Source organism: Lissotriton helveticus, chromosome 3_2 (genome assembly GCF_964261635.1).
Source record: "Lissotriton helveticus chromosome 3_2, aLisHel1.1, whole genome shotgun sequence".
Lineage (NCBI taxonomy): Eukaryota > Metazoa > Chordata > Amphibia > Caudata > Salamandridae > Lissotriton > Lissotriton helveticus.
The window spans coordinates 411,032,358-411,060,314 of NC_136062.1; the positions used below are offsets into that span (position 1 = coordinate 411,032,358).

General features: G+C 44.2%; 1 protein-coding gene across 1 annotated transcript in view; it reads left to right on the forward strand.

The window, feature by feature from the left end:
- The window catches only part of IFTAP (intraflagellar transport associated protein), a 299,298-nt gene that overhangs the window by 138,323 nt on the left and 133,018 nt on the right, over positions 1-27,957 (forward strand). Inside the window, exon 3 of the mRNA XM_078684338.1 lies at positions 26,449-26,606. Within this exon, the coding sequence (XP_078540464.1) occupies positions 26,449-26,606 (158 nt within the window). The remainder of the gene's footprint in view (positions 1-26,448; positions 26,607-27,957) is intronic.

The window sequence follows — 27,957 nt, forward strand, 5'->3', positions numbered from 1 at the left end:
AGTATGGATCTCTGTTTGGAGGAGTGACTGCCTCAAACTGTCTTGGGGGCAAATATTCCCCTTTTTTCTCACTGCAAAGAGCCCACAGGGTGCTGAACAGGTCTCCCCTTCTGGAGGTGGCCCACATGCCGCAGTGGCCCTCCTATACAATAATCTTAACAGAGCACGCATACTTTAGGTGGCCCATGTGAAAGGACTTCGGCTCATTGAAAACCGCAACATTCATATTTATCCCGACTACACTTCCAAAGTACAAAATCGTAGGGCATGCTTTCTGAAAGTCAAGATACATTTGAGGGGGCTCGAGGACAAATACGTCCTAGAATTCCTGGCTAAACTTACCATTATGTATAGGGGCACCAGCACCTTTTATTCTACTGCAGAAGGGCCCTGCACTTGGCTGGAGAGCAAGGGTCTTCTGCCTACATTAGAATGCTGGGACGGCAATGATGGATGGCTGGCGGCTGTCCCTTCCAAGGAAGAGGCGGGCAGGTACAAGCACATATTACCCTGGAATGTTCAGGGTATGCCCGGCTATGTAATGCTACAGGTTTACCAATATTTGAGACTGCCCAATGTGCACATTGCATGCCTACAGGAAACACCGTCCCTTCTCGCGACCTGCTCAGACTCCGGAGGAGATGAAGGGGCCCAGTAGTTCTTACCTCATATTCCAGATATGCTAGAGGAGTCCTCATATGGGAGGCCCCTGGTGTACCCCTTTTTACACCGCACACACTGAAGGACCTTGAGGTCATGTATCTTGTACCAGATACAAATCAGGCAGCCTTCTTTGTACACCTTCACTCCTACCTTATTTACCAATATATTTGAACCATGTATCTGGGGTAAGGACTAGATTTGTGTGCCTGATACCACTTTGACAGATCACTGCAGCCGGTGCTGTGGCTCAGTCACTCACACTTGCTAAACGCTGAGGTTAATGGGCATCCCATGCAGAAGTAGCAGACATATGGCGGCTACTCCACCCTGAGACCAGAGAATATTCATTCTACTCAGATTTACATATTGTGCAGCGGACTGGACACTGCGTTTGCTGAATTTTGGTCACTGGTATGATTTGCCTACATGTCTGGAAGCGCTGCATGGACGTTTCTGGAGACGTGCAGGCATCCCTTACTGATATGCAAAGTTTGACGACTTAAGCCTGTTTCGGTGCACGACAGATTCAGCATTGGAGCAGCCCAAAGATGGGCTAACACCAGTATGCTCCTTGGTCTTACTCTTAATATATCTGGCCGCTAGTTCCATCAACAACACTGGTTTACAACTGAAAGTTTACAGGATACTTGCAGCGTCTGGCTTACCACTAGTGCATCTATCTCAGCCTGTCAGCAGCCCCCCCCCCCCCCACCGGCCTTTTTGTGGCACTGGCAGCACCGTGGTGGCAGAGGCTGTGGACTCCAGTAAGAGCAGTCCACATCTGTGTCTACACCGACAGGGAGCACTGCCACTTTGATTCTTCCATTCTCAATCATTTGCTGCTGTAAGGGGTGTAGAATACGGTGTTGTCCTCCCTGCAGGTGTGCAATAGCCCATTTCCCTGTGTGGCAATGACAACATAAATGATACTTTTGCATTTAACATGTATGTGTTACTGGAAGTGCTGGACAAGATTAGTATCATTTACAAATGGTGTAAGTTTAGCAGATGTCTTGTGGAGGCCTTTCCTCTGTTGCACTTTAAAGTCACCCATGAAAAGGACTAGTTCGTTGTTATGAAGTAGAGGATTCGGTCAGTAGAAGCATCCTTGAAGGCATTTTCTTTTCAAGGCGGGAGGTAGATAGTATTCAGTCTTATCTGTGTGATGTTAGTAGTGGGAATGTTGCTGGAGAAACATTGAAATGAGGGGAAGTATTCAGTTTTGATTGTGGAAGAGTTGGAGTGTTTTTTATCAATAGGTTTAACACTCTATCCAATCCTGGTTTAACACTCTATCCAATCCTTCCAGGTCTATCATTACATAGATAGTGGTATCCATTTGGCAATGGAGTATCAGTTGTAGGTTGGGATAAGGACTTGTACCAGATCTCAGTATGGGTGAGAAGGTGATCTGTTATGTGACATGACTGAGATTTAAGCAGCATTGGTGACTGCACATCTGCATTTTATCAGTGTGGATATAAGACATTTTGATGGATGGTGTTAGCCACTGCGTTTTGTGGCAGATTCTTCTCTGAAAGAACTTGTGTTGTCTGGCTCTTGCATGGGTTGAATCTGTAGCTGTTCCGCAAGGAGTATTGTGGTGTCATGAAGCTCAACCGTATGTGAGTGAGAGGTTCTTTTGTTGTTTGGGGATATGTCAATATGTGTGTCAGGGCAGATGACTTTGGTGGATGTTGTCTTGGGTAAGGCTACAAAGTTGGTTTGAGTCGAGTGTCTTTAATGCTGATATCATTCAAGGTAAACCTAGATTCTTATTGTGCGTTGCACTGCCACCTGAAAGTGGCTATTTTGTTGAGTGGCTTAGAACTGTTGAATAGAAGTCTTTTATCTACCTACCTGATCTAGCCTGAGAAACTCTTGTTACTATATAGATCATTACTGGTGTTTGGAGTGTGTTTTTCAGTGGGATTGTTAGCATCTTCTGTGATATTTTTATATTGGTGTGTTATAGGTGTCTGGGGAGGAGTTTTTTAAGAACAGTAAGTAGGGTTTGTAGAGCAGAGTGTGTTTTCAAGTGTGTATACCAACTCTTGCGCATTCTAAAAATTGAAAAGATGGTAAGTTCTGGAGTTGTTTGCTGAAAGTGAGTATAAGTACAGACTCTCTTTTCATCACATCATGTTTGATAGAGTTCTGTGAGAGAGGCATGCAATGCTCAACCATGCGTGCTTGTACCACGAGGCCCGTACCACAAATGCGACTTAAGCACACATTCCTTTATCACGCGTGCCTTTACCATGCAATTTTGTGGTAAAGGCATGAATGGCATGGGTGTATGCGTGGCTAAGTTTGCCTCTACTTGGACACTTGCCCTAAGCCCTAAATTACAAACCCCCACCTGCCCCTGCCCTAATCCCTAAATTACAAACCTCTACCTGCCCATAACCATTAGCGCTAAATATCAAGCACCCTACCTGCCCCCTGCCCTTGGCTCTAAATTACAAGCACCATACATGCGCCCCGCCCTAATCCCTAAATTACAAATCCCATACCTGCTCCAGCCCTAAATACAAACCCATACCTGCTCCCTTCCTTACCTACTCTCCCAAACCCAGCCCTTAATGCTACAGCGACACCCCCTCCTACCCTAAGCCCAAAAACCTTGCTCCTCCTTAAAAAATCCCTGATACCCTCCCCATCACAGAGCCCTAAACATTTGCCACCTATCCTCTCCTGAAAGCGACCCCCAGACCGAGCCCTAAAACCTTGCCACCGATCTCCTCCAAGCCCTAAATTACAAACCCCCTATCTACCACCCTCCGCCGCGAGCCATGAAAATGGCCCATTCCTTAACTACTCCCCCAAACCCAGCCCTTCAAGCTATCCCAAACCCCTCCGCCCCTGAAAGTGACCCCCAGCCCCACTTACCTGTCCGAGTCTGCTGCCCGTTCCGACGCTCCTGTTCCAAGGTACCACCCATCCCGAACACTAGAGTGCATTTGCCTTAACCACGCATATGCGTGGTTTAGGCAAATGCATTTTTCGGGCAAGAGTGGTTACCCTTGCGGACTTCCTGAACTCGTGGCTCTGGCCACATAGTTCCGGACGTTTCCCGTTTGATAGGTCTTGCACGGCCAAGCTTGGATACTGAGAAGAAGGATTTCAGAAAGATAAAACCTTGGCTGGCTGTTACCTTCAGATACTGCTAGCTGTAAATTGTGTAGTGGTGGATGCTGATTTCTTTATCAGGCAGTGTATCTATTGTCGTACACTGTTGGCTAGTTGCATCGGCTTGGATCTTCAGGTTCTCATTTGGACTAGCTGGGATCTGTCTATTAGGTGTGATCTGAAGCACTGTGGAACTATTCCATTTAACACCCTTTGATATGTTAGGGTGTTTAGCAAGATTTCGTAGTCCCTGATGTTGAACACCAGTCAGAGACTGCCATTATCTGAGCTCATCATGAAGAAACAAAGTTTGACATGTCAATTGGTGGTACTGCAACAGCGATTTGCATTTTCATTTGCCTTGAAGCTTCTTGTGATGACTTTCTTCATAGTCTTTCCTATGAATGGCACGCATGTGATTGGTTGGTAGTTCACTGGGTTATCTGGGTCCCAGGATGGTTTTCTTGAAGAGTGACAGAATATCTCTTGTCTTAAGAGGATCCTGGAAGTTGTCGAAGAGATGTATTGATGATGTTCAATAATGATATCAGTGCTACTCAAGATAGCTTCTTGACCTGGACGAGAGGATGTTGTTGTCTATGTAAGATATTGCAATCATTGAATGCAACAGGATGGACATGCCCTGATGGTATGGGTGGTAAGATTGTTTTGGCGACTTGGCGTGATGTGGGAATTTGTCTATCTTGTTCTTCAGGAACTTGTTGAAAGCACTTTTCACCAGAATGGGCAACAATAGGTGCGGATGTGGGGTTCACACAAGTGCTTGATGGTTTTAAAGAGTGGTAGTTGATGCTGTTCACAGAAGTACAACCCAGGCCCATAATGTTTACTTTCCTGTGGGTAGAGTGTTGAGTTGTGCAGTGCTAACTCCTCATTCATGGTTTTTGTCACTGCTTCTCCTGGAATCTTGAAGTTGAATGAGTAAATATTATTTATGGAGTCAGTGAAGGTGGCTATGATGGATTTTACTATCATGGTGTATAAAGTTGGGGCCAGATGACTGGTATATGAAGTGTAACATTACTTTCGAAGTTAAGTGGCACTACAGAAGCTCGGAGCTACTGGGCAGCAGATGTTGCTAGTGATCTCTTTCATTTATGGCTACGTCCACCTACTCCCTTCTGATCCTTTCTGTCTGTCAATATTCTTTCAAGGCCATGACTTCTACGGTGAGAGGCAGCCAGGATGAGGTAGGTTTCTGTGAGAAAGGTGACTTCTAGGTTATTGCAGGTAATCAAGTTGAACATTTTCACTGTGCGCTGGGCTGCAGCGTGATAAGTTAATTTGTTTTGTACGAATGATGAGTGGAACGCTGATGAAGGGCTGCTTGACCATAATATGTTGGTGCATGGTTTCTGGTATCAATACATTTGAGAGTTGGTTGTGATGTGTTCATGCTAAGTGGCGAGGACACACATGATTGAGCTGTGAATGTTGCAAGATGGCCCTAATCACACCGTAACCGGATTCACTCTTGTCCTTGGCCACACTGAGCCAAGAATGCTTGACTAATGGAGCAAGAATTGCATGATCTGACACTCTGTCCTGGTGTACGGTTCTCGTGGGTGGAGAGGGTCTTCTCATTGGTCTTCTGTGCATCTCTGTCAGAAGTCACTGGCACTGAGACAACATCAGTGCATTGCATCTCCGCTTAAGAAGCTTTGGCGGCAAAAAGCAAGGTAATAGATAAGTGGGGAGGCAGAGAACTGTGATTTCTCTTCTCTACAGCCAATCAAGAGCAAACAAGAAGTTTTTTAAAAAGAAAAATGCAACAAAAATTGACAACTAATTAGGGGAACCGGAGGTATGTATTTTGAATGTTTTAGGACACAAAGCACCAATGAATTGTAAATTGGCAATTATAAGTCACTGTTTCCAGTTGTCCAGGAACCTGTTGAAATTCTGGGCTCATAGCGATTGATTGGAGGTCATATATACTACGTAGCTCCTCCCAGTTGATATTTTATCCTAGTGACTTGAAACCTTTAGGAACAGCCAAACCCTTGGCCTGCCCACTCTGTTCTTAGTCAGCAGTCCGTCACTTTTCCTGCTCTGGCTCTGCCATATGTAAACCTACTCTGATGGCCTGGTGTAGTAGGAGTCATTAGAGTAGGGACATCAGACTGCCCACCATATATGCTTTACACGGACCTCAGGTTAGTGCAAAGATCGGGCGCCTCTCGTTTTTGAATTTTCCTTTCTTCAAGTACACACTACAGTTTGAATTCAAATGAGGATATTTTAGCAGAAGGAAAATAAAAAAGGACAAATTGTGTCAGTTATTTGAAAGTAACACAACATAAAGAACAGTCAAGAGGATTGTAAAGCATTCAGGAATAGTTGCCAAAAGTGATTGTGTTCTTTTGTCACAGAGTACCTCTCCTGGAAAAAGGAGTGCGCCTTACCACTAACATTTGAAGGGTCCTGTTCAAAAGAATCAACACACTCATGTTATTCTTTCCACAGGATCTCCAAGTACACCATAAACATTGCTCTCTCTTTCACTCTCCCACCTCTCCTTTCCCCTAGGGCCTGATATTGGTGTCAGTCATCTCTTCTGATACTAAGAATTAACCTCAGGGGGAAGTGGTGGAAGATCTTTACTTCCGCAGAGGTCCTGGGATTTTAGGTGAGCGGCCAGTGGTGGGACAACCCTGGTGGCATCTCTTACCTATCTCGCATCAGCTCATCCCAAGCTTACATTAGAATATTAGGCACAGCTAAGTGCTGCTGGGGTGTGGTAAACGACTTAATGAGAATAATTTAAGTCCTTATTAATTATTAAACGTTTCTGATAACAGTTTGTAATATACTAAATACATGAATGAGATTGCCTCTAAAATTGACATAAAGCAAACTGGCGAGCTGTGTCTGGGCAAATAAAAACACATGGACACATTACAAATAAACCACATAGCACTAATGCACAGGGGGTGGTTTCTCCATTATCGCTTAGGGGCTGCGCACCTCTGCAATTCCGACACATTTACTTACAAACATTAAATAGATTTCTTTATTTAGAGATACGAGCGTACCCCTAAATAAATTGATGAATTTCAGGCTACCTGCCCGCCTCGCTCTGAAGCAAGAGACGGCAGCCAGGCAGTAAATCAACTTTCTGAACTGTGATGCGCGACGCAGGGCTTTCTGCTTTAATGTCCTTCATTGCGGTCTATGGTTGTATGCACTCTGTAGACCAGTGACGCAATCAGCATCACTGTTTCGGGTGTCGAAGACTACATCCCTACGTGATTTCAGACGTCCGTCATACAAAGGAATAGATCCCATCCTTTCCGCATATTTGAGAGTGGATGCAAGCATGTCTGATCTGGTGTCTTGTTCTCTGTAATGGTAAGTGTTTGCAAGCTAATGTTGTGGTATGTTTATCGTGCTGAGACCCCTCATCACGCTAACCTCCCTCCTGTGACGACGCAGGCCCTCGCTGCAGATTGCCGTTAGAAGTGGAGCTGCTGTATTTGTTCCCCCACTAAATGGATCCAAATAACAAGCAGGGTTCCTATTCCCCTGTGAAGTAGATCCAGATATCCGAGTCAAGCAAGGCAACAAATGGGTCCTTTACAGTGGACAGTTCTCTGTTGTATGACAATAAAACTGGCCATGTCTTCATGCCTCTAAGTTAACACTGATGCCAAAAACATGGATTGACTTGCAAACAATGAATGTTAAAAATATTAAGGGAATGCATTTTAGCGATTTAGATCCTCTATTATTTCACATGCTTTAATTAATCTTGCACTCCCCAAGAATTAGACATGTTATAATGTTGTTCATCTGTATTTGTTTCTGTGCATACTCTGAGGCTTGAGTCATGCCAGGTGTTTATAAAGGGCTGTGATTGAGGGCTAAGGCTGAAGCCAAACAAAGCGCCTGTTACTGGGTTGGTCTCTCTATAGAGCACACAGAACAATATTTATGTATTCCATTTGCAACTGAAATTCTGTGGAAATGTGTGTGAAGGAGGTACACAGATGTCAAAATATTTGCAAGGCAAAAGTAAGAGAAATTAAAGTCTTTACATTTGAGGGAGTGCTGTTTATGTGTAAGAGCAGTGAAGTGAGGGACATGCGAGGAAGTGCATTTGGGTAAGTAGGTGGTTGTAGATGCGTAAATGGACAAGATATGCAGAGAAAAAGAGGAAAAATATCGAACATAAAGCACACATAACTGAAGACCAAAACTCCTACCACAGGCCTCAATTCTATTTAATTCACAGGCTCACAAATTCAGATTTGAAACATTTCCAATGTTAATTGTTTATAACAAATCATTTTTGTTACTCATTTATCTTGAAAAGCTAACACCCTTTGACAAAGCCAATCATACTGACCGGCATTAGGTGACATACGTCAGTTGTTGTTTCATTTATTTGGATACAATTACATCTCGGAGAGAAACCAAAATACCGGGCAGGTGGCATACTATGGGAATCACCAAATTTTATTTGACATGTTCCTTTATAGAGAGCCCCCTCTTTTTTCATCCCACTTAAAGACCCGTTTGAACATATTTCTATATGACTGGTTGCAGCAAGCAGCTGCGGGTGCTTCTCAAAGTCTGGTTAGTGCATATTTGTCCAAAGTTATTGCTGCATGCAGTGCAAGATACTGGGCAATCATACATTTTAAAGTGCTATAGTTATCATGCTATACAATGTACACATTACAGTAACTGTTGAACATATTAATGCCGGAAAATATAGGGCATTTATTAATGTGTTTAATATTTCAAGACTATATATTCCCACTGCGTTATAGGCCTTGCTTTATAGCTACATTAGTTTGCTTTAAAACGAACCAACTACCAATCTTTTTTTCATTTCTTTATCGGGAGAGGGACTCACCCTGGACCCCAGGGTTGTTCATTAAACTTATTCACATTGCTGCTATATAAAAGTCATGCCCAACGTGTACACCTCACCACTTTCAAATTTCACCAACTGCAATTGCTAATGCAATGAAAGTACAAAGAGAATTACAGCGGCTTAGACTGGTTCGTTAAAGGCACACGATTATACAATCTCTGCATTTGAAATACGTTTCCAAATGAACTTGGGATTCAAAAGAATTTGTTTTCTCATCTCGTGAGCTAAATCACCATGAGGAGACCTTTAATGATGAGAGAAACAGAAATATACATATTTTAATTACAGTACATTACAGTAGCTGCCCGGTTCAGTAGGCTTGTGTCCATCCCTGGAGAAATTTACACTTTAGCACAGTCTTCAGCAATCATTTCCAATAATAATAATAACTGCAGACGCCTAACAGAGCAAATTAAATGACTCTGTCACCACATGGGGTCGGTCAGTCGGCAGTACAGAAAAACCATGTACAGCTTATTAATAAAATGGGGATTTGTTTCAGTTCCAAAACCTGCAAACTCAAGTAAGGCAAAAAGGTTTATTATAATTGTGTTTTTCTAAATGATATGCTGGATGTCTCCTAAGTCTAAAATCAGCCATATTGATAATTATATTTGTAAAATAAGACAACAAAATAGGATTTTTAGACAGCAATTTTCACAACTAAGAAAAGGTTCATGTACTTATCTTTTCAAAATACTAGAAGTTTAAAGTTAATATTGAAATAGAAAAAGGTTTTTCATTCATGTTGGGGGACTAATCCTGAAAGCCTTTCATGTCAGCAATCGGATCACTGTTTGTAAATCTCTTTCCTCTGGTCACTCCCACAGCACCAACATGAGACTTCTGCCCTCCCACTTACTCTTACATTCCCCTCGTGCCCCACTCCCAGTCATGAACTATATTGTAACCAGTGCTTTTAATGGGCATGGTACTCACAGGTACTGAGTACCTGCTCTACCACTCCGGATAGGATAGTAAGTATCTGCATTTCTTTTTTTCCATTTCAAGCACTGCTTCTAACAATGTTTGCATTTCTGTCTTTGCACCACTATTTCAGTCCCTCTAGTGAGATTGTGTAAACGCTATTATTGCTTCAGAAACTGCTGTCTATATTATGTAATTACTCCGCTGCTCCTTGCGGCTTGCCCAATCTATAAATATACCTTCAATAAATTAAAATGAAGGGAGAGCAAATATAGCTGCACTTTGTCATTATAGGTTGGCATAAAGAATGTATCTCTCCTACAGCAAAGCTTTTAAACATTTTTTTTATTTACTCTGTCATCAGTTGTTGTCATGCCAAAAGTAGATAATTCTTCATTTTTGGCCCTAGTATAATATTTGCGATGTTTGAAGGTATGATTTCAGGGTTATCTGGGAATAACTGTGTCCATCTTTGTAGTAAATTGTGGCCAGGGTCATGAAGATTTTAAATCATACAAGAAGCCTTCCTACAGTTAAAGAAAACATGGCCTTCGTGAATATACTTGCGTACGTTGTCTGAAGTTTGGTATTTCTTTTCTCTGGGAATCTTTTGACAGGCGGGTATGTCACATGCCCTAGTTGAGCGTCTGTAAAGGTAGAGTACTGCATTTTTGGGAAATTCTAGAAATAGTAGAAAGGAAAAGTCTTACTTTTATCTTTGAGTATGAAAATTGAGTCCTCTCTTGTTGAGTCCTGTAGAAGTAGAAGACTCTGCAGTCTAGGGTTAGAGTTAGGGTTGACTATCCCTCCTGTGTCACCCTTTTTAAACTGTATATTATGAGGTACCATTGTGTGTGCACCCAAGGTTCCAGTTTTACAGTGCAGTAGCTGAGTATCACCTTCAAGAAGAGAGGGCTTTGCTGGCACAAAGAGCTAGAGTCCATTTGGTCTTGCACTTAATTGTTAGCGGCCATTGGCAGCCACTACCAGTGTTCGGGTGTTGGAGTTGTGCATGGAATTCGTCTGGCTCCCATCACAACCTTCTCTGTGGCGTTTATCATCTTCTAAACCCAGCGCATAAACTTCTTCTATTAGTTAAATCTATAAACATGATATAATAATATTCAGTTGTGGCTCCGGTGCTTCAGAAGCAGTAACAGCAAGATGTGGTTCACACTAGAATAGCTGCAGGCGTCAGAAAACTCAGTTGCAATAGTGTTAACTCTTATTAGCTCATGTATTCATGTGTGTGGTTGTATATTGTTCTCCTGCAGAGGCAGATTCAGATCACTTGCTGTTTTAAAATGGTAGCAACAAACAGATCTCAGCTTTGGAGTTAAATATAGCAGACCATGACCTGTTACTTTTTGATCTGTCTTCGTTAATGTGGTATTATACTTCAGGGACCAGTTGTCCATTTAGTATGCACATAATCTGTATGTTCTCCATCTCATGGATATTCTGAAATACCTCTGGTCTGCTACTTGTACACCAAGCATTTACATTCTGCCCATGAGTCAGTTGGCCATAGAAGAATCTCTTCTCCAGGGTCATCTGGCTTGAGCCTAGATGGATGGAAGAGTTCTGGACTCGAACTTGACTGAACCGCAAGCCCTGTTCCTATGGCGACGACAAATGCTAGAAGTCCCTCTGCCCTTGTCTGGTAAATTCTGCCCCATTGTGTGATAGGCACCCTTGTATTACTGAACCGGCTAGCCCATTGAATGATCAAAGCACACGAATCCCTCATAATTGTGCCTCTTCCCTGCACTGAATACATGGTGTATGTTGTTCCTTTGTACACTGTGCCTCGTGCCCAGCACTGAGCAATGTTTACAGCCTGCACATCACACTGGAGACTCCGGCCGTAGCCTCAGTGCTCCTTCTGATACCAACCTCGTCCTCCTTCTCCTTAGCCTTTCATGTCCACGGTCATTGATCTCTTAAAGCACACTGCTTTCACCCCACCTCAACAATTCCTGCATTCATGTCACTTTTTCCACATTGATTTTCCCCAAATCTCTCAACTGGTATACAAAAACTGCTTCTTTTCTCTCTCCCTTTCTCTGGTTCAACTTCACTGCTCTCAACTAAGTATAGATTAAAGAACCAATCACTGCATCGCCAGTTGCTGACCACACTGATAATGTCACATTCTCCTACATCCCCGCCTTAACGATAGAAGTAGCGAAGTCAGACACTTTCTCAATTAAACCGTCATTATCATTTGGGATCTGCCCTGGAACCCTCTCCAGACTCTGGGAGCACATTGTAATCTCAGTCATTGTCTCTACAAAATTGGCTTTATTCTGCTCTCTCAACCTCTTCTTACCTCCACTTCATCAGCATCTTCAACAGTCCTCTTCTGTTTGCCATTGAATCCATCTGTCCATTTCTTGGCTGCCTCTGCCGTGCCTTGACCCCAGCGTACTCTCTTCACAAGAGCAAACTCTTCTTAATATCATGACCTCGTCGTCGTTAAAATAAGAGCGGATGAAGCTAGCTGCCTAGACTTTGATGCTTGAAGGAAAGGTGACTACATTACTGACTCAGGGATTCTATGTTGGGTGCTGAGATTTTCTATTTCACCCATGTTGATGTCGTATTCGTAATGAGCACTGTTCATCTGCTTCTGATGGTTGGAGAATACATGGTTTGAGGATATCGTACCTGTGCATACAGCATTGTCCTGACACTGGCGATAAGTGGGAGAGCAGAAACCGGTGGAATCACACAGACCAGTGTTGTTAGATGCTCGAAAAAGATATTTCATTACAGGTTAATTCTCCGCTACAAGAGAAGTCTCAGAATGAAAACTGCTGGTATGAAGAAAAGGATCGTGGTTAAGTTAAGGGGAGAGCGTGGTGGTTCTGGGTTTTTTATTTTCTCAGAGCATGGGAGAAGCTGCTGGTAGAAAGAACTATTGCCAAGCGGAAACACAAGAGCAATCCGCATTATGCTGGACAGAAGAGCGAAAGCAGTTACTATGGGAGAACGGTTCCCGTGCAGGAGTCCAGCTCTGATCGCCAGAAGCACTGGTCAGGCAGCATAGTCAACTAGTGAACGTTGTAGACATGAACATGCTGAAAGCGTGGCCGCTTTTATTCATGCAGTTGATCTCACAAAGAATTGGGCACTAACTGCAATCTTTTATCTAGTCATCTGGATTTCACGCTAGGCACATCTCTTGATGCGGCTTACTACAGGATTCAAGAACTATAAAGCCAGGAATACTCATGGTATTTTGGGTTTAGTCTATTTGTAGTGTAGAAAGCCCTAATATTTACTGTGTATTATTGGGTATAGTATTAAGTAGTCCTCTCTAGTTTTTAAGGTACTTTGTATTACAAGGTCTTCAACATCTCCGTTATTTGAAACTTTATTTATCGGTATGGTCAGTATAGCAAGTCCACCATCTTTTCTTCAGGTGGGTGCAGAACCTCCTAATGACTGGGAATTGTGGTACCTAGTAATTTTAGATTACAAGGACTTTTTGGAAGGCAAGGAGTGTCCTCCACAATGGAAATTGTCTCTACTTAAACACTGTCTAGAATGTGTTGGACTGAAAGAGTTGAAAAATGTACCATCTCTAGCCAATATTGATGTGTTTGAATATGCTTCAAGGCAATTACCAAAAAGGTACGGCAAGTAAGTGAGGTGGAGTCAGAAATGGCGCAGAGGGATATACATTTTATTCTAGAGTACAAATGGACAATGAAATAAATATAGATTATGTGCCTGCACTTCAAACTTTGGATGTATCATGTGATTTGAAACCATAACCTACGATCAAGTCCTCAGAGATCAAGTTATGACGAGTAATAAAAGTAAAACAATCCAGGAGAGCCATGGTTAGATACCAACATTACATTGATTGCAACTGTGTACATTACAAAAGGCATTGAACAGCCTGAGAAATGTGTTCAGGAGATTAGAGGGCATAGTGAAATGAATGCAAATACATGCATAATAGCAGAGACTATCTTCTAAATTAATACCATAATGGGGCATGTTACCACTAAAGCAAGAAAGGAGAATGAAGACATAAAATTGTAATATTTCAATTTCATGTTGGTAAGCATGTGGTAAAGCCCTCTCTACATGGTCACCCCCAAACATTTTGCCTTTAACCTCCACTCTCTGCTGAATTCGTTTTTGCTGGCCTTAGTACTCCATGCTCTTTACCACTGCTAACCAGTGTTAACTGCTTTTGCACTCTCCTTAATACATGGCTTATCATCAATTGGCATATTTAGTTTACTTATAAATCCCTAGTAAAGTGGTACTACAGGTACTCAGAACCTGTAGATTAAATACTACTAGTGGGTCTGCAGCACAGATTGTTCCACCCACTTAGGTAACCTTTTAAACATGTCTCAGGCCTGCGATTGCAGCCTGTGTGTGCATTTTAACAACAATTTCCACCTGGCAAAACAAACGTTTTGCAAGACCCAGAACTACCGTTTTAATATATGTAAGTCACCGCTACGGTAGGCACTGTACCTCCCAGGGAGCAGGCTTCAATGTATTTAAAAAGTAGAACATGTATTTTAAGTTTTACATTTCCTGGTAGTGAAAAACACTTAAATTCGTTTTTTACTATAGCAAGGCCTACCTCTCTCATAGGAAAACATTGGAAATACATTATTACATTTTATAAGTGTAATTTTCAAATGGAAAGAGATGAGCAGTTCATGTTTGTATCCCCAACATTGTAATTTAAGGTCCTAACTTATGGTGAAGTCGGATTTAATTACAATTCTGAAAATGCTATTTTTAGAAAGTTGGCATTTTCTTACCAAAGTATGCACCCAGAATTAATTCTAAGACTAGCAATGCATGCTATATGTATATTTAGTTGCCTGTATCTATTAGCAAGGACAGTAAGTCCTATATATGTATGTTACTACATTATTACTTCTTTGTATGCTTTGACTGGATCACATATGATTAGCAGTGCTGTTTTCATAAAAATCCCCCATGTGTTCTTAATGCTCCAGTCCCTGGTGACGCATAGGTATTGTCACCTGACTTTGCTTTACTTGTAGGCGTTCTTCGTTCCAGCTGTAGCCCCTGCATGCACCCCTTCCATGGTGCCCCAGTTGTTTGCAGCATGCAGGTGGGCCCAGGCTCGTGTTCTGCCTGGCTGGGCGGGCGGCAGTCATGGGTGGCAGCGGGCTGTTATGTGGCGCTGCTCAACCACAGAGGAGCAATGTTTTGTTTTGAGTGGTCAGCTGGGCAGGAAAATGGCACTAACAGGAAGCAGAGCCATTGAAAGCAACCTACATCAACACTGCAAGGGGGTAAACACCCAACGGCCGAGAGGACCAGTGACCCGTTCCAGAATTACATCTTTCAGAGGCTGGTGGTGCAAGGCAGCGCGAGAGCCGAGGCTCTGTGCTTGTTCAGAGTTCCCTGCAAGGCCAGCCGAGACCTGCGCTGTGACCCTGGGTGTGAGACCTGCGCTATGACCCTGGGTGTGAGACTTGCGCTGTGACCATGGGTGTGAGACCTGCGCTGTGACCCTGGGTGTGAGACCTGCGCTGTGACCCTGGGTGTGAGACCTCCGCTGTGACACTGGGTGTGAGACCTGCGCTGTGACCCTGGGTGTGAGACCTGCGCTGTGACCCTGGGTGTGAGACCTGCGCTGTGAACCTGGGTGTGAGACCTGCGCTGTGACCCTAGCTGTGAGACCTGCGCTGTGACCCTGGGTGTGAGACCTGCGCTGTGACCCTGGGTGTGACCTGGGTTTTGCGGGAGACTCCATGTCTTCTCTGTATCTCCACCCAGTGAATCTTACTTGATTAGCGCTCAAGTAATTAAAGATTAATATACTTATTAGAAAGAAGGACTTTCTTTAGGTTATCTTTTCACAGCTGTTGTGGATGTTGCCAGAGCCTTTGAGAGTCCCTCCTGTGCGAGCAACAAGGCATTTAAACTTTCTGAAACAAGATTTCTACACAATGCCAACATTATTTTTACTTTTATGTACACATTAAATTCCAACTAGCCTCCATTACTATGCATACATTTAACAACCCAAATAACCACATGAGAAAACCAAGTGAGTTGGATTTATTAATCCGGTCATAGTAAACATCCTTAAGGTCAGGATGAGTGAAACATAGAATTGCATGCATACCACTAATATCGAATTATAACCCCCAATATTGTAAACGTAAGTCAAATGATTAAAATAACAGAAAAGTAAAAATCATAAATTATGTCACCATTCGATAATCGGTTTCATCCATATATCTTTTTTCTACCTCATTCGTTTTGTGGTAGACAGTAATAAACCACAAACTAATTTTTTTCCTCTCCGATTCAAATGTTTACCAATCGAATCTGCCTTTCCCTCTCTTCCATCAAGATACTATTGTCTGCTTCCGGCTAGCTATGTTTTCATTGCTTTTTAAATGCACATATTTTCACTCTGGCCTTGTTGTAATAGAAGTCATTTCTGCAGTTCAATTAGTGTATTTCTCCAGCAGATGAAAGCCCTCTCTATAACTCCATAGTCCTTTCCTTTTTAAATGTTTTATAGCAAGAGTTGACCGATAGTACATCGAGAGCGAACACTTTAAACTACTCCTGTTGTCTTTCATAGCAGTTTGTTCTGGGTCAGTGGTTCTTACCCTTGTGACTGCTGCGGACCCCCACTGAATCCTAACAGGAATCTGGGGTCATTATGGGTAGCTGGAGACACCCATCTCAAGCAATATCTATGATTTGAATCTCAAAACAATACGCAAAAATACAGAAACAAGTACACCCAAACAAATGCTCAAATATCAAAATATTTTGTATAATTCACAATCGGGTCTAGAAAATAATTTTGAATTTAACATTTTGCTTTTTTATTTGTATATACTTTATTAATTTTTATTTATTAATTGTACTACTATTTAATCTAGCAAAAAGGTCACTGAGCCCCCGAGTAGGCCACGTGGATCCCCAGAGGTCCTCAGACCACAGGTGAAGAACCACCGCTCTAGGTTACAGTTTTATTGTTGTCTTCTTTATCAGTTCCCTCTCAAATGCTCCAGAGATTATCTCTAAATGCAGAACTCAAGCTCGTGTGGTCATGTTTTCAACCTATTCTTGACTACCCTTGGAACTACTTTTTCATTGTATTTACATAAAACAAGCTACAGTTCAGACAAATCTGGGTCGAATAATGGGCCATTCATCCATTCCTTCGCCCACCCAGTGGTGAGCTTCTTAAAGTATTAGATCCACGTCTTCCCCTAATGTCAGATCTTTCGGAATCTTTTATTGCTCCGTTGTGAGTGGTGAAATAGTTTAATGAATAATGTATACATGATGGGACCTTTGCAGCGTCCTTTTTATGAGCGTGGTTCCTAGTTCTGAATGAGCAGTTTCTGACAGGATCGTCAGTTTCAAAATCAGTTAAAAAATGTCTACTTTGTATGTTTTTGTACTGTGTGAAGTGTATTTTTAGTGTGCAGTGATTTACTTCCCATACTGCACATGCTACTCAAATTCATATGGGCATCACCTTACTTCATCGGCGTTTGCTAAAGGGACATCCTTTAGTGGTCGCTTGAGGTCATGGTACATGTTCTGTTCTTGTGTGGTATGTAGCGCCTTTCTGTAGCTCTGCCTACTTCCAGGCAGTAGAGATAATCACTGCACAATGCATGGTGGTGATGGGTCGAGTCTCCTGCTGCCCGAATTTCCTGTCAAGCGGGATTCTCTAAACACTATTAGATCATCGGAAAGCAGGATCCCATTTTATCTGGTTATTCCCCATCGAGCTTCAGCCGTGCCATCTTCCAAGGCCAGGTGGCCGGATCATTATTACAGTTCCAGTGGTGGAAAAATGAATATGTGATAGATGTGGGTCAGAACTTAGCTGGTTTAAATCTGGGTAAAGTGTTGAAAATGCACCATGCCTCTGCCTGAGACCCCCAGCATGTGGGAGATGTGGCCTGAAGAGATCCCAGACACTGTAGCGAGGTAGTGTCAGACCCCCATCCCCCTGTAGCCAAATAGCGCACCGCCACCCCTATGGCCAATAAATAAATTCCATCTTGCCGTTCTGCTCTGTCTCTTTTACTGCCTGAGTGACCTCTTTTGTTGCCGACATGGATGTAGAGACAAATAATTTCTGCACATGATCTTCGAAAGAATACCGTCCACTGCCATGGTGCATGAAGAAGTGGGTCTTGGCTGCGTTTCTGGAGCCACCAAGTGATCAAAGGACTTTATATTTTAAGAAACTCTTCTGTAGCAAGAAGTCCAGAGCACAAGCACCGATCTAGGAAGTCCACACTTCAGGAATCTGGAGGCGGCAGTTGATGGAACAGAGGCTTTGGTAGGGTCAACCGGCTGCAATTGTGTTACATTATTAAAAACTGGTTATCTGATGTGTCCATCCACATATAGAGGCATCATATTTGAATGTGAGGGGCTGACTCTAAATGATACAAAGGCAGCTAAGGAGTCTAGGAAGTCTCTGTGGTTGCATGGAGGACAGTGGATCATCACGAGAGAAGGGTGAGAAAGGCTGCTCTGCTATTGTTAGGAATGCTCTATAGACTATGATGACCACCGCATTTGAGGCTGCCCTGGACAACTGAGACTGCACCTTGGCACACGAGGTTGGTGTTGGAAGATCAGGCTGTGCTTCAATATAGGAGTATGTGCCGGTCAGGTCATGTTCTTCTCGTTGTATGAGATTGTGCTAAGTAGTATGAGTCGATACTGTAGGAAAAGAAGTTATACTAAAGTATAGGAGACTATTCTAGTCAAGAACTGTTTTTTTGCTATAACAGCATACTTATCTCTGAGGACAAACTATTTATCATACAGTTATAAGAAAAGCGTCTACTTCACCAACAGGTGGTATGTTTTTATTTATCTTGCATTGTAGTATGCTTCCTGTGGTGCCTTCTGGGCCAAAGTTCATGCTGTAGAATTTCCTTTTGTGTCATCTGTATGCAGGGTCATGTGAACTCACCTCCTCCGATGTAATTAGTCGTCAAACAGCACATGTAGTCACGTGCACCCCTCGTATATTGGTAAATTGTCCTTTGCTAACAATTCTCCTGCAGAATATACTCAGGGGCTGTATTACACGAGATGTCTCAGGGGCGCAACGGGTAATTGAGCCCGCTTTGCGTGTCCCCAGTGCATTTTGGTATTTCAAAAGGGGCCGCATATGCTTGTGCACATAAAGCACTTGTGCTACCTTCAGGGTGTGTTTCCTCATTTGCATGGGGGCGTGGCCCCTTGTCCATGAGGAAGTCCCTTTGCTTCTGTGCCCGTGCCGTATTACAGACACCCCTCTCCCTCCGCGACACCCCTGCCCCTCTCTCCCTCCCCCCACCCTCTCTCCTTCTCCCCCACCATCCCCCCCCACCCCACCCCACCCTCCCTCCCTGCCACCCTACACCCGTGATTAATGCCAACTGCAAAACAGCGTTCGGTGAAACCAGTGAGTTGCCCCACTAAGAAACTCCATAGGCCCGCTACTCGGCACTCAGCATTTTTGATGCAGTACAAGACACCGACGAGTATTGTGTTTCAGGCTTTGGACAGCAAAGTGAGTCTTAATACCTTCCTCACCCCCCCTCCTGACTGGAAATTAAAGTGCATTGACGCGTTTGGCAATAGGACTTTCTCCTCCTCCTTCTTGGCTCTGAAGTCGCTCAGTGCAGTTGGCTTGTTAGAACTTTGTTCCCATGCACTTTGAGACATGGCAAACAAAATGTCCTCCTTTCCAAGGATCTCCTTAATGGCTTTGCTGAAATAGTTCATGATGAACAAGAAGCAGCCAAATATACTTTATCGGCCAAGCTGGACAATGTAGATGTGTTGGCAGTGCATTTTCAGAGGCACACTCTGAGCCTTTCTTACTACCTGTGATTGCCTTCCATCCTGTGCTATAGTAGCACTGCCATTTTGTGGCTCAAGAGAACCTGGTAGGGGCATAGGCCAAGTCAACCAGCAAGGTCAGCCCTCGTCTTCCTCGTCCAGTGATCATGTGTGACTAGTAGGGGGCAGAATAAACTTTTATTTACCAGCCTGTGTGCACTCGCCTCAAACCAATGTGTCCTGCAAGAAGTGTAACATGGTTACATCCTCCCTTTCCTATCTTACCCCCCTCCTATTTCACCTGCTCTTGTTCAGACTTCTCCAGGTCGTGTTGCCTCCTTGATCAGGCAGTTCAATCAGTGCTGGCTAAAGGGGCATCCCTGGAGTAGAGAGGGGTAAGAGGTGCTACTCCAGGTCTTGTCGCAAGAAAGATTACGGTCTCAGACAGAATTTGGATCTTCTTCACCTGAATGCCTTTCTTTGGAGAGATAGATTCAGGGAGCTAATTCTTTCCCACTTTCTATCTGTCCTGGACCTGGGGTATTCAGTGGTGTCCTTGAACTTTCAGGATGTCTACTTTCATGTACTTTTCCTTCCGTACCACCTGCGCTGTACTCTGTTGTTGTGTCAGAACACTTTCCATTCACCTTTTTGCACTATGGCCTCACTTCGGCCCCCCATATGTTTATGAAAGTGATGATGATGGTTGTGGTACATCTTCTCAGGTCCAGGATACATGTATTTCTTGTACCACGATGACCGGCTGCTGAAAGCAGCCGGCATTTGTGGACCGCCTCGGGTCGACTCTTCTCCCGCTGTCCTCCATGGGATTCTCTATCAACGAGCCAAAATCCTATCTGTGAAGGGTGCAGAGGATTTCTCTCAGAGGGGCTGTTCTGTATACAATGGCCGCAAACCATTGCAGGTATATTCAGGATATGGTCATTTGTTTTGGGATGAGTACTGTGTTTTGGCCTGGAGGTTCTGAGACTTATTGGTCTGCCTGCTCATAGGGATCATCCTGATGCCTTATGCCCATCAGCACAATCAGGCACTGCATTCGACCTCCACCTTCAGTGGGCTCAGCCCTAGGATGCCTCTTACAAGGCATGGTCATATCAGACAAGGCAGACCAGGCCCTGTAGTGGTGGCTGATGAATATCAACATGACTTGCGGTCAGCTGTTTTACTTACTTCAATTGGTGCCGACGGTGGTGGCTGATGCGTCGTCTCTGGACTGACGGCGACACATAGCAAATCAGTTATTAGAGGCCTCTGTTTGCCAGCGGAGCATCAACACCATATCAGTCACATGGCCTTCAAAGCCTTTGTGCCATCCATAAACGAGAAGTCGATCCGAGTTTTGACAGCCAGCACTATTGCCATGTGGTACTACAACCAGTAGAGCGGTGTGGGGTCTTGTGCCGTGTGTTGAAGCTCTACAGCTGTGGAGGTGGCTGAAGCTTCCAGGAATATCCCAGGTGTACAGCCATCAGGTGGGCTCCCTGAACCCCAGGACCGATGAGCTCAATAGGTATTATGTAGCCAACAACGAGTAGCGCATGTACCCGGTGGTAGTACAATGTGTTTTCACTCATTGTGTCGTGCCTTGGATAAATCTGTTTGCTGTTGTTGAGAACACTCAGTATTATAACTTTTGTGCCCTGGACTCTGCCTTCTGCTGGACACCGGCTTTCTTTATACATTTCCACCTCTCCCATTGCTTCTCTGAAGTCTGAAGAAGGTCTGGGCTGCGTTCATCTTGATATCCTTGGACTGGGTTCAGGGGTCTCATACTCAAAATGAGTGAGCGTTTGCATTTGTCCCCCACTCGATATTCTTCTTCAGGAGGATTTACTGTCCCAGAAACAGGACAGGGTCTTCATCTGGACATCCACAACTTCCACCTCTGTGCTTGGAGATTGAGGATAACCAGCTAAGTGGTTTTGATCTGTCTTGGAAAGTGGTGGCGGTCATCATGGCTGCTTGCTCTTCTGTCTACAAAATCGTCTTATTCTGAATGCTGGGCAAGGCTTGTGGCCTGATGGGAGGACCTTAGATCGACATGCTGTAGGCAAAGCCTTCTGACATACTAATATTCATTCTTCTCTCTTCAGCCTGTCAAGGCCTTGCCATGGACACGAGTAGGGTTTTTTTGTTGGTCCTCTCAACCCAGCAACTTTTGTCTGATATATCTGTGGTGCTTTTTATTATGCCACAATGGGGTCTTAAACAAAATGCAAAATGTTTGTTGTTAGTTTCTTTCCATGGGGGGGAAGTCCTTCATGTTCCTTGCTTTCTTCTCTCCACCACAGTCCTCTAAAGAATTGAATTGAATTGATGATTTGTAAAGCGCGTTGGCTACCCAGGGGCGTCCCAGCGCTATAGAAAAGAGTGAGTTGGGCTGGAGAGGCTGGAGTAAGAGAAGCTGAGTGAAAAGTTAGATTGAATTGAATTGAATTGATGATTAAAGAGGAGAGCCTTCATCAGTTGGACCCCAGAAAAGCTCTTAGCTTTTATATTCACCTGACCTAGGGGCACTGGGTGGACGGCCACATTTTTGTGGGGTTCACTGGTGTTAAAAAGGGAAGTGTAGTTCAGAAATAAACTTCATCCAAATCGCTGCTTCTCCTCATAAAATTGTGCTGTGCCTTGGCCAAGAAGTAGCCTCTGGAGGATCTTTGGGTTCAGTCAGAGCCAAGACCGCCACTGTTGCCTTGTCCACGGTTGTTCTGGCCCGGGACGTCTGTGGACGTCTGCCAGGCTGCCACATGGGCGTCCGCCCACTTCTTCACTAGGCATTATTGCCACAACTCTCAGATCCACAGGAAGGCCCCATATTACCTACTTGATCCTGTCAAATATCTTTGTGTGAAGTTGCCTTCTGAGGCCCACTGCCTTTGGTATCTGTTTGAAAGGTGAACATTCTGCAGGTAGTAGTATCCATCCGGAGAATGACTTACCTTTCTGTTGGATTATCTCTGTAACTGCAGAGGCTCCCCTGCCCTCCTTCCTCTCGGTTATGTGGAGTGGCTTCAAGCTGGTTCTGAGGTCCTATGGCAGGTTCTGCTCACGGTTACTGTTTTGAACCTATTTCAGATGCTCTGCATCTGAGGGCATGGAAGTACAAATTAAACTGATGTTAGCGCACGGCGGTCAAGCATATCTGGCTCTGGGCTGTCACTTCTCGAGGCGGGACGAGGCCGCTTGAGGGACCAATGGCAAAGCCTACCGGTGTATGAGAGCGAACGCTTGAATATGTTCCTGATCCACTCTGGTACCTGAGGAGATTCCAAAAGGTGTGGGATCTGCAGTTAAAACAAGTATTTGGAGTGTAACCAAAAGTAAGTAACTGGTTCCCTTTTCTTCTGTTCTTCTCCACCACGCAATAAACCATCCGTGGACCCCTAATGCCGGCCTCCAGTTGTTCCAACCCACTCTGGAGACACTCAGTGGCATAAATGTCCAGTCCTTCCTTAGTGCTTGTAGGGACACATCTGTTTTCAGGTTTTTCATGTAGTACTAAAGTTGCAATCTACCCTGATGAGTTCGGTGTCTGTTTTTTGCCCGTTTGAATGTTCTGTGATCATATCTACATTCGCTGCACCCAAGAGTCTCTTGGGCACCTCCGAGGGTGGTATCGTTTGCCGTGTGGGAAACCCTAACCCCAGCAGGCCTTGCGAATGTGACCCTTGTATCCACCCAGAGGCAGTACAATGCTTCAAACAGTGCCTCATTTGTAAATGAATGAGTGTGGGAGGCCGAAGCTTCTGCTCTAAAGTCGGCGGCCGCTGCAATTAATCCTCGGGCTGTTTAATTCTCCTGCAGAAAACGCCCTGTGCCTTTATCCGCCTCCTACACGGTCCTGCTTTTTAGGTCTCGCGACATATCAATGCGCGCAAGCGCATTGAGCGGAGCGAGAATTCAAGTGCTCAAAATCCTCGTCAAACCAAGGGCTTCTTGGTGCAGTTTTCTTTAAGTTCACATGAATCACTTGTCCAAATAAGCACGCGCATCGGCCGCCACCACATCAAACGGCTTCTCCCAGCCGTGCGCTCTGCGGCTTCTCCTCACCTAATTATTCATGGCTGGTTTCTCTTTCAGCGCCTCCACTCTTTTCCAGGCCTGTAAAATGACCGGATTCCCCACCCTGTGCTGTTCAACCTGCATTGCGTGAACGTCAGTCTATGATTCAGTCTTTGCTGTGTTAACCATCATTTGTGCAGTACACATTTATTTTCCTGTGTGTTACCCTTTGTTCACGATCTCTGTCCAAAAATGTTATAATAATCAGCTGTCACAGTTTCCGTCCTTACAGGATGTAATTTCAAGCGAAAGAGGTTACACTAGTTAGCACAAACAATGTAATCTGTGCTCAGAGACCCGCAGTCTGCAAATATTTCCAGTCACGCTCACATGCTGGCTCCTCTGCTACCTGAGGCTCGAAGCACCGAGTGGAATGCATTTTATGGAAAATATTCAGACTGTTTTCTCAGAATTCTTGGATGGTGGTTATTTTAAGCCAAGGTTTTCAGTTTCTTGAGCTTAAATTACATTTCTTGTTTTACTTAGCTTTATACGTATTTTTCATGGGCCTGCCCACCGTAGCCTTGCTGTGTGTCCGGCAGACACTCTGCTGTTTTAATGGCCCATTTCCTCTCCATGGCTTCTCCAGCGCTTCCCTCCCACTCTCTCACTCTCCCGCCCCCCACCCGACTTGTTTTACTTGGCTTTATACGTATTTTTCATGGGCCTGCCCACCGTAGCCTTGCTGTGTGTCCGGCAGACACTCTGCTGTTTTAATGGCCCATTTCCTCTCCAGGGTTTCTCCAGCGCTTCCCTCCCACTCTCTCACTCTCCCGCCCCCCACCCGACTTGTTCTTGGCGTCTCTTGCCAGCTCGAGCCTGCCCTAAGCACGGGCTCGTGTTACACGCCCCTCCCTCGCACGGCAGCCAGACCACTTCCTAATTACAAGGCCGGCATGTGATTAGCAGGCCCCGTAGCAGGCTACCCTGGACACGGCGAAGGACCTGCACACGCACGAGGCGCATACCCCGTCATTAGGCAACTTCTCGCCTTTCACTCGGCACAAAGGCGAGTCGCCATGCTCCCTTGTATGCCCACGGCCTTGCCTTCAAACTACTCCCTGTCAAGGATGGCACTGTGAACGCGTCCTTGTAGCGCCTGACACGACAGCTACTGCCATGCGGCGCTTTAGAACTCCAAGTGTCATTTTCTGCGGCTGGCTGTAAGCATGAAACCCGTGTCAGGCGGCGGCGGCTTCCTCGCTACACATGTGCTGCAGCTGTATACAGTTTCCCTCCATAGCCAGGCTACCTCGCTTCAGATGGGTGCCTGATGCGTGCCTGCAGCTGCACACAGCTCATTTCAGATGGTGGCTCTTTCGTTGCATACGGTCATCTTCTGTAGGTACACAGTGAGTCTCAAGTCACATGCCTGTCAACGTTGTAAGACCAAAAATAAGATCTGTCAGGTTTTAAAACTACTAATTAGCATAAGGATGACAGCAGAGAAAATTACACTTGTTGGTCAGAGGGTGATGTCACATAAAAATCCCGTGTTTTTATTCAACTCTATTAGTCTGCCCAAACCTTCCGTAAAAACAGAAACAGTAGTGTTGGCAAGCATGGTAATGCATCACGTGTACATGCAGACACTAACGTGTTAGGCCTCATTTTATATGTGCTGGCGATGCAGAGACAGGGCGTCCACGCTGCACAAAGTGGCCGTCCTTCTCTACTGCGTTTTTTTTAACCCCAAGTTGCTATATCTTTATTACATTTTCGACAAAAGGCATCAAGCCCAAGCCTCCAGAAATGGACTATCTGAGTTAACTTATTATTTACTAAATTAAAAGCCATTGTTATTTGTAATATCAATACATCTAAGTCACGTAAATACAACACACATTGCTTTACAAATGCTATAGGTGTCACATTTGCGAAAGATTAAACTATTGACATTGTAACTGACAAAGCTATTAATTTTGCTATTTTCAAAACCAACACATAAATTAAAAAAGTGTCATTTACAATACCAATCGCTCAAACTTTCCTAATGCGAAAAGTTAAAAGTATGGGCATTGTAAATCACAAAACAAAAAAATAAAATGTCATTTAGAAAACCAATAGCTCAAACTTTCCTACTGCGAGACCTATTGGCAACGCCAGTGCTTGTTCCCTTTGTGACGATTTATTCTCATATTGTGTATGTCAACTTCTATCTTTTTGAATTGTGGGTTTCCTATTTATGTGTCCTTACCTCTTTTGTTTTCGCGGAATATCTGATGGGAAAATGAGTGCAGGTTCCCATAAATAAATGCCGGTGGCCCGCACTGGCTCAAATTAAGCATTGCTTTCAGAGCTGGTTTTGCATGGTCACAGTTTACTCAGATTTAGGCAAATTGGGCCGCCCGCTTCTGTTACATTCGTATATTTGTCACATATTAATAAGGAATGATCATGAGACAGCGCCATGCAGTGGATCTGAACGGGGTTTTATTCATTATATACGTTCCTCCGTTCCGTCGTCTGTACGCGTTTGCTACCATGTCCCTCCCCCGCCTTAATGCCCTCCCTATGTGAGCCTACTGCTGGCTGTAAACCTGATTTTGTTTGGCCCTCGGTGACCACAGGCACCTATAGTCCGTATCTAGCGCATAGAGGCGAAACCTACCTACATGTAGCTGTGTACAACAACGCCATCATTGCCAAAGTGACAGATGTTTTTGCGTTCATGGAAAGATGAAAAGCAGACTCTCTCTCTCTCTCTCCAAGTCTTTACAAGTCCTGACATACGACCCTTTAAATGTACTTCCGTGATTATGCCAATATATACCTGCATTTTAATACATTTGCTATTCCTTTTGTTTCCTGTTTTCAGTGATATCTGTTAACATTTTTTTTTAAACAACAAAATCACATTTTTCACGACGTCTCTTTGTTTTTCATTCCTCTAGATACAAAGAACTTGTCTGGCCGGACATCTGATGGCCTCTTGTTGAAAAACACCGGTGCTTCTGGCCCACAGTCTTGCGCAAGTAACGTTTTTGAGGCCAGGAAGGGGTTGAGTGACTCCACCACTGTGACCACTCCGCTGCCCACAGATGAAGACCAGGTGATTGGGTTGGGTCAACTGCAAAGCTCCTTTTAGTGACTTCTCCTGGATGACTAAACCAAAAAATGTCCAAAAGTATTTGCATACTCCTCTGCCTAAGCTGCAGTGGGTTACCCGCCATATTGACATTTTTCTGCGGGAGATGACCTTTACTACGCAGGAGGTTTACCGCGGTAGGTTTACAACGCGGGTTTTAGAACGCAAGTCGTTTCAACGACTTGCGCTGGAGGGCGCTGTAAACTAAGGAATAGTACGATTTACTATCCAACACCTTCCCTACTGTATGTAGACTGGTGTTAGAATAGTAAATCGTACTATCCCTAAGTCCAGCGCCCTCCAACGCAAGTCATTGAAACGACTTGCGTTGTAAAACCCGCGTTGTAAGATACAGCGATCAGCATGATCGCGTAGTATCATCATACATTCGTTTCTGCTGGTCCAGCAGCCTTATTGTGCCAAAAGTCATTACACCGACACAGCAGGATAACCATTGGCAGCTGGCCCACAGTGCCATGGTGGCATCGCAGGCCATTTGGCAGCTGTTTCCCAAAACTAAAAACTCCCAAAGCAGAGACTTATTTTTTGAAAAACAAAAGTTCAAATCTCCTTCTCAGCACGTTGAAGACAGTGTTTGTTTTTTCCTGTTGGTTGGGAAAACTAAGGGGGGCATTGCATTGCAAGAACCACCTAGATGCGGCTGGCCATCCGAGGGCATTTCCACTGGTACTCACTGTGAGAAGTTGGCCTGATATATGATGTTTCCAATTCTGGAACCACCTTGTATCATTCCAAATATCCCCTTATGGTGTCTGGTTGTAAGTCAACTTTATAGACAAGCTATCTTAAGGGTAGCATAGACTAAGCCGCCTTAAAGGCTTAACTCAAGAGGTCGTGTAAAGCGAGCTGTTTTACCAATCACAATCCTGTAATACCAAATGAAAGGACACCACACAAGTATATATTATAAAAATATATGTATTTATTACTTACAATAATCCCCAGTACTCTTTATGACTAAAGGGGCACAAGCGTTAAATCAAAAGCACAGTATAACATACAAAGTTGCACAATTATGGATGAGGGCGGGGGGCCACTCAAACCATATACTAAACAAGTGGTATAAGAGATACCAATCGAACAGTGGTTAGGCCTAGGGCCTAGGGAATCGCTGGGAGCAGTCGGGACAAGCAATGCTGAAGTCGGGAAAAGCCCGCGGGGTTCGGGTGCTGCGCTGAAAGCGCACGCATGCACCAATGTTAGTCAATGGTGTGTAAAAGTTACACAAATAGAAGTTAAGGACACTTCCGCTGAACCTAGAGGGATAAAACTTGAGACACAGACCCTAGAGGTG